The sequence below is a fragment of the Corapipo altera genome, unplaced genomic scaffold (assembly GCF_003945725.1).
Source record: "Corapipo altera isolate COAL_440 unplaced genomic scaffold, ASM394572v1 55, whole genome shotgun sequence".
NCBI lineage: Eukaryota > Metazoa > Chordata > Aves > Passeriformes > Pipridae > Corapipo > Corapipo altera.
Window position 1 is genome coordinate 10,743,890 of NW_020884882.1, and position 14,564 is coordinate 10,758,453.

Sequence of the window (14,564 nt, forward strand, 5' to 3'; positions counted from 1 at the left end):
TGTTAAAAGAGAAGGATGTATCCTTTGGGAAAGCATCCAAGCACAGTTAATTTAATCCCATCTGCGTGAGCAGAGACATCCTTTGTTCATGGCTTGCTTGTGCAGCGGGTTTTTTGACTGGTGCCTCTTCCCTCATGACGGAGACTCGTGTCCTCCATCCCTGCAGTGCCCTGGAGAGCTCCTTCCCAAATGTCAGGTGTGCTTGTAGAAGATGAGAATGATGTTTCCTAGGGATCGTTTCTTTCTTTGGATAGCGACCCAAAACACTGTGTTCTTAATGAGCGTTTTCCCTTCCTTCCATGTACACCTTTACTTTGCCAGGGGGAAGGGGAAGCAGCCCCATGGGAGGTGGGATATCAAGACGCAGCGATGCAGTTAGTGGTATGTTAGACTTTGGCACCTCTGCCATCTGTTGTGGGCTGACAGATGGGATGAAATATGACAGCAGAAAGGCTCTTCTGTTTTAGCAAGACACGAGAAAGCTTGAAAAATCACACCTCCTCCCTCCTTTCCCCCCAAACCCACACAACAACAGTGTCACTTGGCCACTTGTTCTGGCTAAGACAAGGAGAAGTTTATGCCTGTGCATGCTCCTGAGAGTCTTCCAAGGGGAAAGTGAGCAGAGTGGATCAGAGCAGAGCTGCTCAGAGGTGCTCGATCCTGGAGGGACTGCCACACCTTCTCCCCTCTTTTCACATGGATGGGAATTAGGAACAAATGCTCTACCGGGCCAGAGAGGAGCTGAGGAGTCTCTGCTTGGCAAGTCTTGCTGTTTATTTGCTCACTCATGATAATTAGTGGCTGCATGGCTTGTGCAGCAGAGACATTTGGCCTTACCTGTGGCTGGTGAGAAAACTCCTCATCTGGTAGCTGAGGATTAGCCAGTTTCAGGTTCTCCCTGAGATGGAAACACTTCCCATTGGAAACCCACCTTGACTGTCTGTAGGAGCACCCAGGGCAAGGCCCAGCCCTCGGGTCCCAGCTACTTTAGAGGTATGTATATTTTGTAATTGATTACAATTCATTGTCCAGGTGCTGTGAACAGCAACATTTTCAAGGCAGCTCAGCATCCTGGGAACCAGCCACGTATTTGTGGAAATATGGCCTCAAGGTCAGAGGTGCAAATGTCAGGCTGTGCCCCATTAGGCATGTCAGACACTTCTGAAAATTAGCTCTGTGGGTGATGATGGTAACACAACCTTCCACGAAGTAACAAGCTCTTGGTTTCTCTCTCCCCTCTGACAGTTTTCTGGTGCTTTTTAATATCTTTTTTCCTCCCAACGGACACACCAGTATAATGCTTCTAACTAATTTGTCTTTTAGGATTTCATTGTGACAGTGGTCTTCTCGTTCTTGTGGCTAGTGAGCTCATCTGCTTGGGCTAAAGGACTGTCAGATGTAAAGATTGCGACCGACCCGGACGAGGTGCTGTTGCTGATGTCTGCCTGCAAACAGCAGTCCAACAAATGCTTGCCTGTTCGCAGCCCGGTTATGTCAAGCCTCAACACTTCGGTTGTAAGTGACTTTGATTGCTGCTCTTCACCCTTACCTTGCAATGTATTTTCATCTTTTACCCGTGTATTGACCTAAATTGGCTAGTGCAAACCAGTTAGTTGACATGATTTAATTGGAAGTACAGTCTTGCTGCAGGGAAAGGCAGGCTGTGACTCACCACAGCTCTGCCGTGGAGCGGCAGCGGGATGAGTGTGCAGGGTTGGGATGGGGATGGGGAGGAAGCAGTGTCTGTCCAAGTACATTGATTTGCCTCTCTGCTTTTAACTTGCTCGCTGCAACGCTTTTGAAAAGGGGTCTGTGTGCTCCCTTGGGAATAAAAGGTTTTGTGCCTTACAGATTCCTTTAAAAATCCTCAAAAAAGCAACACAAAATTGGTCTTCGGAATATTTAAAAAAAACCCCAAACACACACACACAAAAAAAACCCTCCAGGCCAGATGACCAATTAACATCTCTCTTTTTAATTAGTTTCTTTCAATTTTATCTTTCCACAGTTTCTTTAAACTAGATTATGTTTTCAGACAAAACAATATTTTGGCCTAAAAACTCTACTTTTTTTTTTGAATCAAAGAGTAAAGCAGGCACATTGTGAGCTGCAGCTAGCTAAGGGAGGTAAATTTGGGGATTTGCTCCAAAACTGAGAAGATTTTCCATCAGATTTTGGGAGAATCATAGCATCATTTAGGTTGGAAAAGATCTCTAAGATCATCAAGTCTAACCATTAACCCAGCACTGCCAAGTCCAGCACTAAACCATGTCCCCAAGTGCCACATCTACACTACTTCCAGGTATAGTGACCCCACCTCTTCCCTGGGCAGCCTATTCTCTGTTTGACAACTGTTTCAGTGAAGAGATTTTTTTCTAATATCAGTTTTGAACCTCCCCTAGCACAACTTGAGGACATTTTCACTTGTCCTTGAGAAAGACAGACTGGGAGCAGCTTCGACTTCTCCCAGGACCGTGCAGTGTCCATAATGTTAGGTTGGGCTGGGAGACTGTGGCTGCTGGTGATGAGCTCCTTTTCTTCCCACCCAGGTCTTTGGCTACTTGAACTTTATCCTCTGGGCAGGCAACATTTGGTTTGTGTTTAAGGAGACGGGCTGGCATTCCTCAGGCCAGCGGCACGCTGCGGACACCATGGAGAAGCAGCCAGGTGGCTACAACCAAGGTGGCTACAACCAAGACAGCTACGGGCCAGCTGGTGGCTACAACCAGCCAGGCTCCTATGGCCAGGTGGGTGAATATGGCCAGTCCCAGAGCTATGGCCAGAGCGGGCCAACCTCCTTTGCTAATCAAATTTAGGGTTCACGCAGCGCAAGCTCTTGCATCCCTCACATGTAGAGAGTTTAACAGGTCTCAAGTTTCAGTGGCACCAGATTTTTAAGGGTTCTACATAAATTAATACTACAACACGGTGATCGATCTCGGCTGAAGGTCTAAGCCCACCTCCTGTGGCAGATGGGAGGTGGCTGGTGGGCTGGAGTTGGCCTTTTTTCCCTGACTAGCCAGATACAGGGGATGTGCTCCTCACAGGTGGTGACCTGGAGTCAGTGTTGTAGTATGTACCGTAGAGATAACTTTATGGTAGTTTTGTATGTGTCAAGATGGTAGAAGCATTTTGTAGCCTCAAGTCTGTAGTATTTAATATGCATAATATAATTGAATTTCATTCTGCATTTTGGTGAAAAACAGAAGTGTTTTACTATGATTTCTACAGATTATTCTGTATATCCATGCATGTAACATTGCACCTAAATTTTCAAAACTGCCTGTCTGTGACTCTTCAGAGCATTTGTTTTGGTTATACCTTTTTGTTTCAGAAGATTTTACTATTATTTCAGTTAACTGAGACATCCATCTGTAATTTAGTGCATGGATAAGCAGTTTCATACTACCAAATGTCTGGACTGTGTAAATGGAACTTCTTGACTTCTGCCATTGCATTTTGTTAAATGTCTGTTTAAAAGAAGTATGCATCTTTTATATATTTTGCAGAGTTGAATATATGGCTTACCCAAGTTCTGAATGCTTTGTAACTAAACTGTTTTTCCTTGAAATGGCATTCAGTAGTATATATGGTACCTGACCAATGTTTATTCCATTTAACTCAGCTAAGTATTCATTCTATAAATCACTATTTCTATGGATGTTTTGTGAATCTTTTAACGTGAGCTGTGGAGAATAAGGACCAAGTAACTGTGTTATATGTTTACAAAGGTATTTATTTAACTAAGATAACAGAGGTGCAGATATCAGTATACAAAACCATGTGAAAATGCCCTGTTGCTTGATACAGCAACATGAAAACCGCACGTATTGTTGTGACCTTACAAAGCATAAATATTTCTTTATGCCCTCTTATAAGAGAAGAAAACCTTTCTGTCCGTGCTGTTTCGAGGTCGTTAGATATCCCTCTGTTAGGTCGCTGCTCTGAGCGCTAGCTTGGTGCTACTGGAGAATGTAACTGGATTGACCAAATAACCCAGGCTCAGAGGAACTCATCCTAAAACAGCCAGAGCCAGACTTGTAGCCTGTTTGGATTCCTCCCTGGGCAATTCAACCCTCCCTCACTATGGCATATGGGATGCGTTGACACGAATGAAAGCCTGAAGCACAATATACTAATCAAAACTGATCATCTGCATTTCTAGATCAAAGTGTATCAGTATATAATCTTATTGTATGAGCTGTAATGTTGAAAGCATCTTAGCTTAAAACAGCTTAGTCTCTTCTATGATTGTTGTAACCAATTTATGGCTACTCGGTGGATGAATCTATATTGTGATATCTATTTGACCCTAATAAAGTTATTGCATACAATGCATGTTTTCAGAGTATGTTAATATTGAAATGTCACTGCAAAATGATGAAGATAGCTATTAAAGAAAAATAACTATTCCTGTGCCTGACCTTATTGGTCATATTCTTACTGTTTTCCAACACTTTTATGAAGACTGTTTTAATGTACAGTGGAGTACAACACTTCTACAGACACCTGTTATTAAAGGTCAGTATCACAAGTTCTAAAAAAATTAAAATTGTGCAGTTTAATACCTGCCTGCCTCTTTACCTCTTTCCCCCTGTCAGTAGGGCTAGCCCAGTACTGTGCTAACCATCCCAGTTCTGTGGGTTGCTGGAAAGCCATGTTTGAGTTATAAAGAAGACAAACTGGAATATCTAAATGTCCTTCTGTTTCAAATGACAGCAAAATACAATTTTCTGGGTAAATGAAAAAATTTATTTTGACTTTCAGTTCTTTTTTGGGGGATTTTGGTTTGGGATGGGTTTTTTTGGTTTGGGTTTTTTTGTTGGTTGGTTGGTTGTTTTTTTTTTTTAAGTTTGTAAAAAATTTAGATACAGGCAAGTCAGGAAAAAGTGAAATGTGTTTGTGGCAAGGGGTGAGATGGGATGTGTGCTCTTCATACCTCCTGCTCCCACTTTCTTTTTTATTGTCATTCTTTTGAATTCCCTTTATATTAGTTGATCAGAAATATCTCAAGCTGGTTTATCTAAGCCTCTCCATTAGAAATAGATGGTTTTTTTGTGTCAGCTAGCTTTCACTTCATGAACTTTTCCCCAGACCAGTAGGATCCCATTGCCAAACTTTTCTATCCAATGCTGGGAGTTGGAAACAAGTTTTGCTTCAGTTTATTCCTGCATTTTGAACAAACTGAAATTCTTGTTCCATGTGAACACAGGAACTGCAGCTTTCAAACCCTCAGGAGTTCACACCCCTGGAGAAAGGGCAGTTTCTAATACAAGATTGGGAACAGAATGGAACAGAATTAAGATTATGTCTTATTTTGGGTACTATTTGTGTAACTCCAGATCTAAGTTTTTCTCATGAAGGGCAGAGCTGGTGGACGAGTTGACAAAAGTCAGCATGTTTTCATGAAAGACTTGCTGTTTGCTTTACCTAGTTGGCCAGATCTTCACAGGTACATCCTTGCTGCCATGCAGAGCAGTTGAGCTGGTTGTTACCCTTTGGGGACTGTAGTCTTCACTCTGAATTACAAGGGGAGAAAAGTCTCTTCATCTATATCTTCTTGGATTAATATAGTATGGCAGCAGCAAAAGTGAAAACAAAAACTTGTCTGTGTTATGTAAGAAAATGTATCTGAATGTTTCCTCCGTGTTCCTCTGGATTCAAGTCTTATCACATCCGTTTGCAATTGTTGAGAAATTGGAAGTTTATTTGAACTGGAGACAGTGACTGTATAGCAAAGGCTTGAGCAGCAGATGAGAAAGACTGCATTTGATGTTACCTGGGTTTCAGACAAATAGCTAAGCAAACTCAAGCATCCTCTGTGAAACTGCTGCTGGCAGCCTGATAGCTTTCCCGCTTCATCATTAGTGAGTATCTCTGCCAGTTAGTTAAATAACTAGGTCAGCCTGGAAAAAAACCATGTTCCTTGATCTTCTGTGCTGTCCCTCCTATTTTTCAGTGTGTTTCTCATCATAGCCCATTTCTCAAAGTACCCAAGATGGGAGCATGTTTGCATTATCAAGTGCAAAGCTGTGGAGGAGAGGCAGGTACCTCTATGAACGTGTCTGGGGAGGTGGGAGCACAGGACTTTCTCTCCAGGTGCCTCAGAGGCCAAGGAAGAGGCACACTCACCTGCTGGTTTGGGGTTTCCCTATTGCTCTTGCCTGGGGAGGGGATGCACTTTGCAGAGCTGTAGCATAGTGCCCATGGGAAGGTGCTGGAGAGGGCAGAGAGGGTGACTCTGGATACCAGTGGCTCTGCAGCCTGCTTCACTGCCCAGCACATCAAGGAGACAAGATGAGTCCAGATGCAAACCCAGCCCACAGGGTTTGTCCTGGCTTGATGGGGTTGGGTGGTTTTATGCGTGATATTTTTCCTGATGACTGATCAAATCTCCTTCACTGTGGCCATTGAGCTGCCCATAACAGAGCCTCAGTGATGGCCAGGACTTGGAGAAAGTTTGTGCTCCTGTTGCATGAATTCATATTGCAATTGCCTGACCTGATTAGGTTATTTCCAATCTTTATATGCTCTCAAATTGAATGAGCAATTCAGGCTATAGCCCTGGATCATTCTTGGCTGAAACTCTGAGGTACTGATGAAAGAGGCAGTGGCATCAACACACGTTGCACCTCCCTGTAGTCTGCTCCTGACAATATCTCCAGTTACACAGTTAATATGACAGACAGATGAAGAACTACAGAGTTAAAACTGCCACGTACTGGTTTATCCTTTTCTGAAAAAATTCTTCTCATATTGTGCCATATCATGTCACAAACATTTAGTCCTCTGTCTACAAGTTTTAAGATAGATTTGAGTCAGAAATCTTTCTATATGGGAATGGATAGGCTACTTAGCTTGTGCTCTCCCTGATTTAACTATTCTTTTTTAAGAATTTTTTTTTTTATTCCCTCCTTTTGCTAAATTCAAGAGCTTTTCCTCTTGGAATTTTCTAACATCAGCAATAATATGTATTTTGCTATTAATATTTGCTGATTACCCCATCATTTGTCAATGCTATATATGCTTAGTATGAAGATCTTTGCATTTTGATATGAAATTTTAATAGTTAAGCAGAGAGGCATCCCATTTGTTGCATTTTGATACCAGTTTCTGTTCTTACATTTTTATTATTGTGTCCTTCTTTGATAAGGTTTTAGGTTTGTAGGAGTATAGTTGCCTTTCTAAAGTCTAAATGTTCTATAATAAAACATTTCTCAGAGGAAAAATTATTTGGTAATATTATTTTCAGGCATTGCTCTAAAAATTAATACGATACCAAACATGTTGGACTCCTCCCTGATCCATTAGATTGTCAAAGAAACTGAGGGAGCAGTGGGCTTCCTCACAGGGGACCCCCACAGCCACCCTGACAGCCCCCATATGAGGCACAAGAATATTTTGGCCAAAGTGCTGTACCATCTCTGAAAAATGCCTGGACTTGAGGTGACTAAACACATTTCCCTGCAGACAGACCAGTTCTAATAGCTTTTTCTTAAATGGCGTTTTACCTGCTCTGTCTCAGCAATGGGATTCATAAATATTTCAGTCATTCGTGACCCCAGAGCTGAATTTACAGGCTGAGATATCTCCTGTATGTGTGACAGGGGACGTGGGCTGATCCATCCGTGGCTCCTGACTGGGTTCTCCCTCCTCACCCCTCACAGGCCCATTAAACTTACCCCATGTGGCAGCACTTGTGTCACCTGGGGGAGCACTGGTCACACCTCCAGCATCAGGCAGCAGTCAGCAAACGGCTCCCAGCAGATAAATACTGGTGCAGATTTCACCCTTGACTGAAATCAAATTGACTATGAAGAGAGACTTTTAAAAACCAGTGATGGCCAAGAGGCAACTGTTCCTGGGACACATAGAACACCCCTACACCATCCCAGCACAGGTGGAAGCAGCATAAACCCCATGGTGATGGAAATACAAATGAGTGAGAAACACTCCATGATTTTATTTATCCTTCCCATTCCCTATCTCCTGGAATAAATGCAGGAGTTCAGGTTTCAGGGTGCTTAGCAGTATGTTAGCATGGGAAAAACAGCTACGGGTGAGCAGGAGCCAGTTTTGTGACCATGGGGGTGCATGGCCAATAGCTAATTAATACTTGCCAAAGCAGCCTGTGTGTTGCAGCAGCACAGTTCTCAATTCCTTGGACTGCTTAAATCTCCCATTAAGCTGCAGTGCTGGGTTGTGTCTCCTCTTTGCATGTCACTGAGCAGAAGAGAAGAAGCCCATGGGGGCACCACAGCTTGTGGCTGATGTTGAGAGACCAACCGCAGGGAGCACATCAGACCTGCTTTTCAAAGGAATGGAGCAACAACAGGAAAGTAGTATTGGGCTGTGGGAGCCAGTCCTGCTTTGGGCTAAGATGGACTGGGGGGCTTCTTGGTCTTGGCTCTTGGAAAAAAATTGCACGTATCATGTAAGATCAAAATGGCCATATTCTGTTCACAAAGAATCATGGAATGGTTTGGGTAGGAAGGGACTTAAAGATCACCTAGTTCCATCCTTCCTGGGTAGGGACACCTTTCACTAGACCAGCTTGCTCAAAGGCCCATCCAGCCTGGCCTTGAACGCTTCCAGGGGTGGGGCATCCACAGCTTCTCTGGGTGAAGAGATCAAGCTATTACCTCCCTGGGTGCAAGTTAGCAGTTCTTCTCCTGCAGCTACTGAAGGGTTTGCTGAGGAAATGAACTCTGAGTGGCCAATGATGTGAATGCATTTCCTGATTCAGGTATTCCCTTGTGCCTGTGTCCCTCGGCTCTGCCTGCCTGCTGCAGGCATGCCCACACCTGCCCCTGCCCAGGGTCATCTCTAAGGGAGCCAGGGCTCTGTCACATATACCCTTCACAACATAAGTCATCTTGAAATGCAAGAAGCACTTGAAAAAGAATGGGAAAACTCTGGGAACATAACAAAAGCAAAGCAGAGGCTGCGACTTTTTGCAGTGGCTGCCTGTAAAGATTTTGCAGTTTGAAGTGGCAGGTTGCGTATTTTGTGCAGACAAGATTGTTAACGTGTGAAACATGCTAAAAATTGACCGATAGAAGCACCTGGATATTTCAAACATAAATAGCGTGTATCAAAATAGCTACAGAGCAGATGGCCTGGCTCCCTGCACACCTTGCTGACCAGAATACTCGAGCAACACACAGCCAAAATCTCGCTGTCTTCAAAGCTGATCATTTGCAAAAGCAAGGGTTATCCTCATGCTACCCTTTATCTGTCAGGCAAAAACACTCCTGCATACACTAATTAGTGTATTCTAGAGGGATAATGAACCCCAGGCTTGTTTGAACTTGTTACTACCCCAGCAAAGCAAATCACCTGTTCTAGAGCTCAGGCTCTCAAAAGTCGGTGAGATTAAAACAACTGTGAGCTGAAATCTGATCTACAGTGAAAAGTGCCCAAAACACAGAGGGCTGGGTTTGCCAGCCCGCTCACAGCACTGCCTGTCGCTGATAAACATGAAACTGAATCTGTTTCTCACTCTCATTTTTTACCTTGGATGCTAAGACCAAACATTCTCATTCCATGGATTAACTGGGATGTAAGGCTTTTCATGCCTTGTTGTATGGTTCAACAGATGTGAAAGGGAATTATCACTTCGACATGATATCAAGACTCCTTTTTTTTTTTTTTTTAGCTGATGGGAGATTACTAAGCCTGAATTCTTGTTTAATTTTAGTGTGTTAATTGATGGGATAATGAGCATTGATTATATGTGTTTTGGCTGCGTCATTGCAATTACAGGCTCTGTTTTATTCATGAGCCAGTCCCAAAGAATTCACTAGAGATCTAAGACAGCTTAAACCTCTCAGAAAAACGCTCTGAATTGTTTGAGTAATGACACTCTTAGATGGAAAATTAAAGGTTCTCTTTTCCCATGCTTTTTAAGATAATTAAAATCCAGGAACAGTAAGGTGGTGAACATCCTTATTCATTAGCCTTCAGTAATTTAGCTTCTACTAAATGAGGAAAACATTTTAATTCTCTAGGCCATCTGTTGCAGTCTCCTTTGTGTGTCCTGTTACATAAAGTCTCATCTTGGATAGTTTTAACATCAGTATTGTATCCTTTCACCAGGAGTGATGAGCTGGATGAGGTAGTTGAAGTCACTACCTATTAAAAGACCACCCTGGGATTAAAATGGCTGCTTGATCTTCTAGGTTGAAGTTATCCTGTCTGGACACCTCTAGGCAAAGGATCTGCAGAAAGGAGACCATGCACAGAGATAGGCAGCGTGACAAGCTGTGTGTTTTCTAATAGCAATATCCATGCCAATAAATAACAAAGTTCATCGGAGCCCTTCCAGTTCCTCTAATGTGCGACTGCTCTGCCATATGGCTCAGTGCTGCTTTTGAAAGCAGGCACTATCTGCAGAGGCTCTGTGCTGGATGCTGCTTTGGAAGCAGTTTGGAAGCAGAATGGATCTCCTCTTTGCACTGTGACAGGGGAATAGAATGTAATAGAGCAGGGGTGTGCTCACCTAGGATAAACTCTGGATCAGGAATTGAGAAACACTTGGTTTCTGACTCTAGTTATAGGAACAACTCGCTTTATAGCCTGGGACAAGTTACATTAGCCCACGCCAGGAAAGTTTATCATTATAATGTGTATGGCTGAATGGATTCAATGTCTTAGTTAGTCTTGATGCAAAGTTACATCCCTACAGGTCTAAGAGGATCCAGGCTCCATTAGTTTGGTTTGTTTCTGTCAAATTCTGGTGTAAATACCAGCCACACCACTTGCCAGCCCAGCAGGGGCTGCTGTAGACTGGTGTATTTAGCCAGGTAGTGGTTACATTATTGACAGGCATGGCTGCAGGCAGGTTGCTTCCACAGGGCAGAGCTTGAATCCACCTGTTTGCTGTTACTCGAGTTGCTTGGAGATCATAAACACCCTGGCCTCGAGATGTGTGGCTGCAGAGCAAGCATTCCCAGCACGGAGCAGTACTCAGTCAATCAGCCAGCTCCTGCTTCCACCAAAAAAAGCCCTTTGTCTGCTGCAGGCATGCCCAAGTGGTAAGTCATTGCTTTGTTCTGTCATCTTGGTGATCTGCCATTTGTCTTGAAACTCATTATCTGGATGTGTTTGTCTCTATCACAAGCCAAACCTCTCTGCTCTGTGCTGGCTGCTCTGTAATTAGTTTTAGCACTTTAGCAAAAGGTAATCAGGCTTTAGATTTTAACAGAAAGCAAGGATGTGCTTCTCACAGATGTGAGTCCTGCTGGGAATAAAAGCCGTGTGTCTGCTCCAAACTGAGAGCATTGATGAGGAGGGGATGATGGACCCCTCTGCACTTTCCTGGGGGTGGGCTTAAAACTGAGAAACTTCCTGGACCTCTTTCGTGTTCTGAAGAAATTATATGAAGTGTATTGCAAGTCCCCTCTCTTAAAATTAATTAATAAGCAGCTTTAGTTATAATAACTCTAGCCTACTTGCTTAGGTGAGGGATTAGAAGCTGTGTGATGTTCTGTGCTGCTTGTAGAGGCCACTTTCCATTGTAAAGGAAAGCCAGTTTCCCTTGGGAAGCCCTAAGTTCCTGGGGGACTAAATAAAGCTCACTCATGGAGAAACTATATACCCTCACACAATTCACCAGGTGATAACTGTGCCTCTCTTCTCTCTTGCTAGCAGCATACCCATAGCCAAGCAGCTGGCATCAATAAAAGGTAAGGGTACCCATTTATCACCCCTTGAAGATTCAGGTCTTACACAGCCCACGTGCAGAAAATCCCAGTAATGTCACAGAGCTGTGGAGGCTGCACGGACCCTCAGCTGGGGCAAGACAAGAGAGGCTCGTGTCCCTGTGCAATGTGCTCCTGTATTGATCACTTCTCCCCTGCCTTTTCATTAAAAATCACAACCCAAATTGTCTGTGGTGCCTGATATTAACTGAGGGATGTGAGTGTGCACTCTCTAGGATGTGGCTCAGGAGCGGGGGCAATGAATCCAGCCAAAATCCCAAGTGTACTATAATGCTGAAATGTGCTGCTGGTGCTCAGGCACGGGCATTTCTGTGCAGCCAGGCTTCCCAGCTGGGTCATGTTTTCCGTGATACAGGACCCTGGGAGTCCAAACGCACCTGGACAGCCAGCATGGCCTGTCCCCATGGCATGGCAGGTCCTTGCTGGATGCCCAGGGTTAGGGTAGATCAGAAGGGTCTCACACATTGCCCTGTGTTACTGCCCTAGCTCCGAAGGAAAGCTTCCTTCAGGGTGTGACTCTGTAGGACGAGGCATGTTGCTGGCCCACTCCAAATAAAATCTGGGCCGGGTCCTTTGTGGGTATAAACACTTTCAGTCTCATTAACTTTAGTGAAACTACACAGATTTCCACCCACCCAGGATGGTTCTAACAGATAGCTTTCAATTACATCTCAAATGCCACTTTTTCGGGTAGACTGATAACTTTTCCTCCCTCCAGCTCTAGGACAAGGCTCAGACCTTGAAAAAGCTTTTGCTACAGTGGCTTTGGTGTATAACAACAATGCTGACCCCGAGGGCAAGCTCAGCAGAGCTGAAACCAAGAGCTTGCTGCAAACCCAGTTTTGGCACTTCATACAGGTGAGAAGAGGGTTTGGGTGAGCGGGTGAGACTGTGACAGCACTGGCCATGCACTTTGGATGCAGGGATGGCACCTCAGGCTCTGTCCTGCAGCTGGGCAAGCATCAGTCCATGGGACTTTAGGGATTTGGAACAAACATTCAGTGAATTAGTTGCTTTTATGTTGAGCCTGTGTCCATCACAGGGCTGAAGGAGGGGGATGACAATAAACCACGGTGGATGTCTGCTTGCATTTGTTGAAAGAAAATAGGGCAATTGCAAAAAAAAAAAAAAGAAAAAAAAGAAAAAAACAACAACCAAATGATGAAAAAAAACCCTTAGACAGCAACAAGAGACTTAATTTATGAAGAGAGGAAACTCAGTGCATTTAATGAGGTGTTTGATAGTTTGCCAGAGCACTGACCCAGCACTGTAAGAGCCAACCCTGTGCCATGGAGCCACGTGCACTGTGGTCACTGGTGGGGCTGCTGGGATAGAGGGGGCAGAAAGCCCTCACCTATCCAGCTGGGTAGGGTGAAAAACAGCTATATTGGCACTTGTGGCTGTAAACTTCTTGCAGGGCTTTTTTTCCCCTTCCTAAATTAAAAGAAAAAAAAAAAACCACACACAAAAAAAAAACCCAAAAAGAAACAAACAAAAACCAGTTTTATCAAGTGGTAGGAAAAGCTACATAGGACTAATAAAAAGAGCTCAACTAAGTAAATGACAAAGGTGTTTAGTACTAAAGACGTTCTTGACAATACCTTTGCTTCCAAAAAGAACAAAATCACATGACTCTTTGGGAAGGGGGAATTGGCACCAAAGAAACTAGGCTCCTTACAGAAAAAGAATTGAAAATATCAATAGCCAATCGTACTTGAGATTGTGAGATGTTTTGGAGATTATTAAACTAAAAACCTATCCTGGAACTCTAGCAAGGTTTTTTTATAAGGAAATATGAATAACAAACATGATATATAATTTCATAATTTTAATAATCCATTTCAACAGTGATGCTCAACAGGACAGGGAATAGTAGCTACTGAAGTACTGAAGCCCCTAAAATCTAGAGTTTCTGAGACCTTCACAGTATATATTTGTATATATTTAAATATTAAATTTAGGGGGTTGGTTGATTGGTTGTTTCCTCCCCTCAGTTTTATCAAGACACAGGACTCCCTTTTTTTCCAGCAGTTACCATCTACGTCATCATCACTGTCAGATTTTTAGTCATGATTAGGTGTCTTTTAAAAGATATATTCTGGATTCTGGTGGAAACTTTGAGGACTGTTTGTTCTTCTGTCTGATTGCAATAATGTGTCTGTTTGAGTTCCTTGGTATACCTTCAGAAAAACTACTGTAAATGTTGATATAAAAACATGAATTGGAAGATAGAAAAATGCATTAATGTTTACATAGGTAGATGTCTCTTTTTTTAATGATGTAATAAAAAAGTTACTTTATTCTTAACTTTTTTTCTTTCATTTAAAATCCCACATAGGGCCAAGAAAACAAACCAAAATACCAGGAGATAATTTCTGACCTGGATGAGGAGCCAGAGAACAAAATTGATTTTGAAGATTTCATGATGACATTAGTCATGCTCACTTTAATGTCTGACCTCCTGCAGGAGATCAAAAACGTGAAAACCACAAAATGATCTGTGCTTTAAAAGGAGAAATAGCTTGGGACTTTATAAGGAAGGCATGAGTGAATTACACACAGATATCAGCGTGTGCCTGGATACCTTGTGCTGGTCCCTTTTAAATGGAATAAAGTCTGGTCCAAACCTGGCTGAACTTACTCCTCTGTAGAAACAGTCCATGGAGTGAAGATTTGGTGCTCAGGGCTTTGTGTCTGCTGCGTTGGTGCTTTGGGGGAGTGTGATGACTGGGCTCCCAGACCTTTCCATCCTCTCCCACACTATTGTGGTGAGATGATGGGGAGACAACTGCAAAAATGTGCAGTCCCATCTCCCCTGGGGCAGGGCTGCCCAGCTCTCCC

General features: G+C 43.3%; 2 protein-coding genes across 3 annotated transcripts in view; both read left to right on the forward strand.

Annotated features, from left to right (window-relative positions):
• The window catches only part of SYNPR (synaptoporin), a 102,987-nt gene extending 98,651 nt beyond the window's left edge, over window positions 1–4,336 (forward strand). For both annotated transcript variants that reach the window (XM_027640549.1, XM_027640550.1), the window contains 2 exons: window positions 1,324–1,515; window positions 2,550–4,336. In XM_027640549.1, the coding sequence (XP_027496350.1) occupies window positions 1,324–1,515; window positions 2,550–2,816 (459 nt within the window). In that variant the 3' untranslated portion in view covers window positions 2,817–4,336. The remainder of the gene's footprint in view (window positions 1–1,323; window positions 1,516–2,549) is intronic.
• A 6,575-nt stretch (window positions 4,337–10,911) lies between these two features.
• SNTN (sentan, cilia apical structure protein) lies at window positions 10,912–14,311 on the forward strand. The gene is made up of 4 exons (XM_027640787.1): window positions 10,912–11,036; window positions 11,653–11,687; window positions 12,442–12,581; window positions 14,062–14,311. The coding sequence occupies exons 1-4, from the start codon at window positions 10,927–10,929 to the stop codon at window positions 14,218–14,220; spliced, it is 444 nt and encodes a 147-aa protein (XP_027496588.1). The 5' UTR covers window positions 10,912–10,926; the 3' UTR covers window positions 14,221–14,311.
• Window positions 14,312–14,564: the final 253 nt, after the last annotated feature.

Excerpts from the sequence above, each read along its gene's own strand:
- SNTN (XM_027640787.1), top strand. The coding sequence starts at position 10,927 with ATGTGTGGCTGCAGAGCAAGCATTCCCAGCACGGAGCAGTACTCAGTC. Across the intron at positions 11,037-11,652 it reads GCTGCAGGCATGCCCAAGTG|CATACCCATAGCCAAGCAGC; the intron begins GTAAGTCATTGC and ends TCTTGCTAGCAG. Across the intron at positions 12,582-14,061 it reads AGTTTTGGCACTTCATACAG|GGCCAAGAAAACAAACCAAA; the intron begins GTGAGAAGAGGG and ends AATCCCACATAG.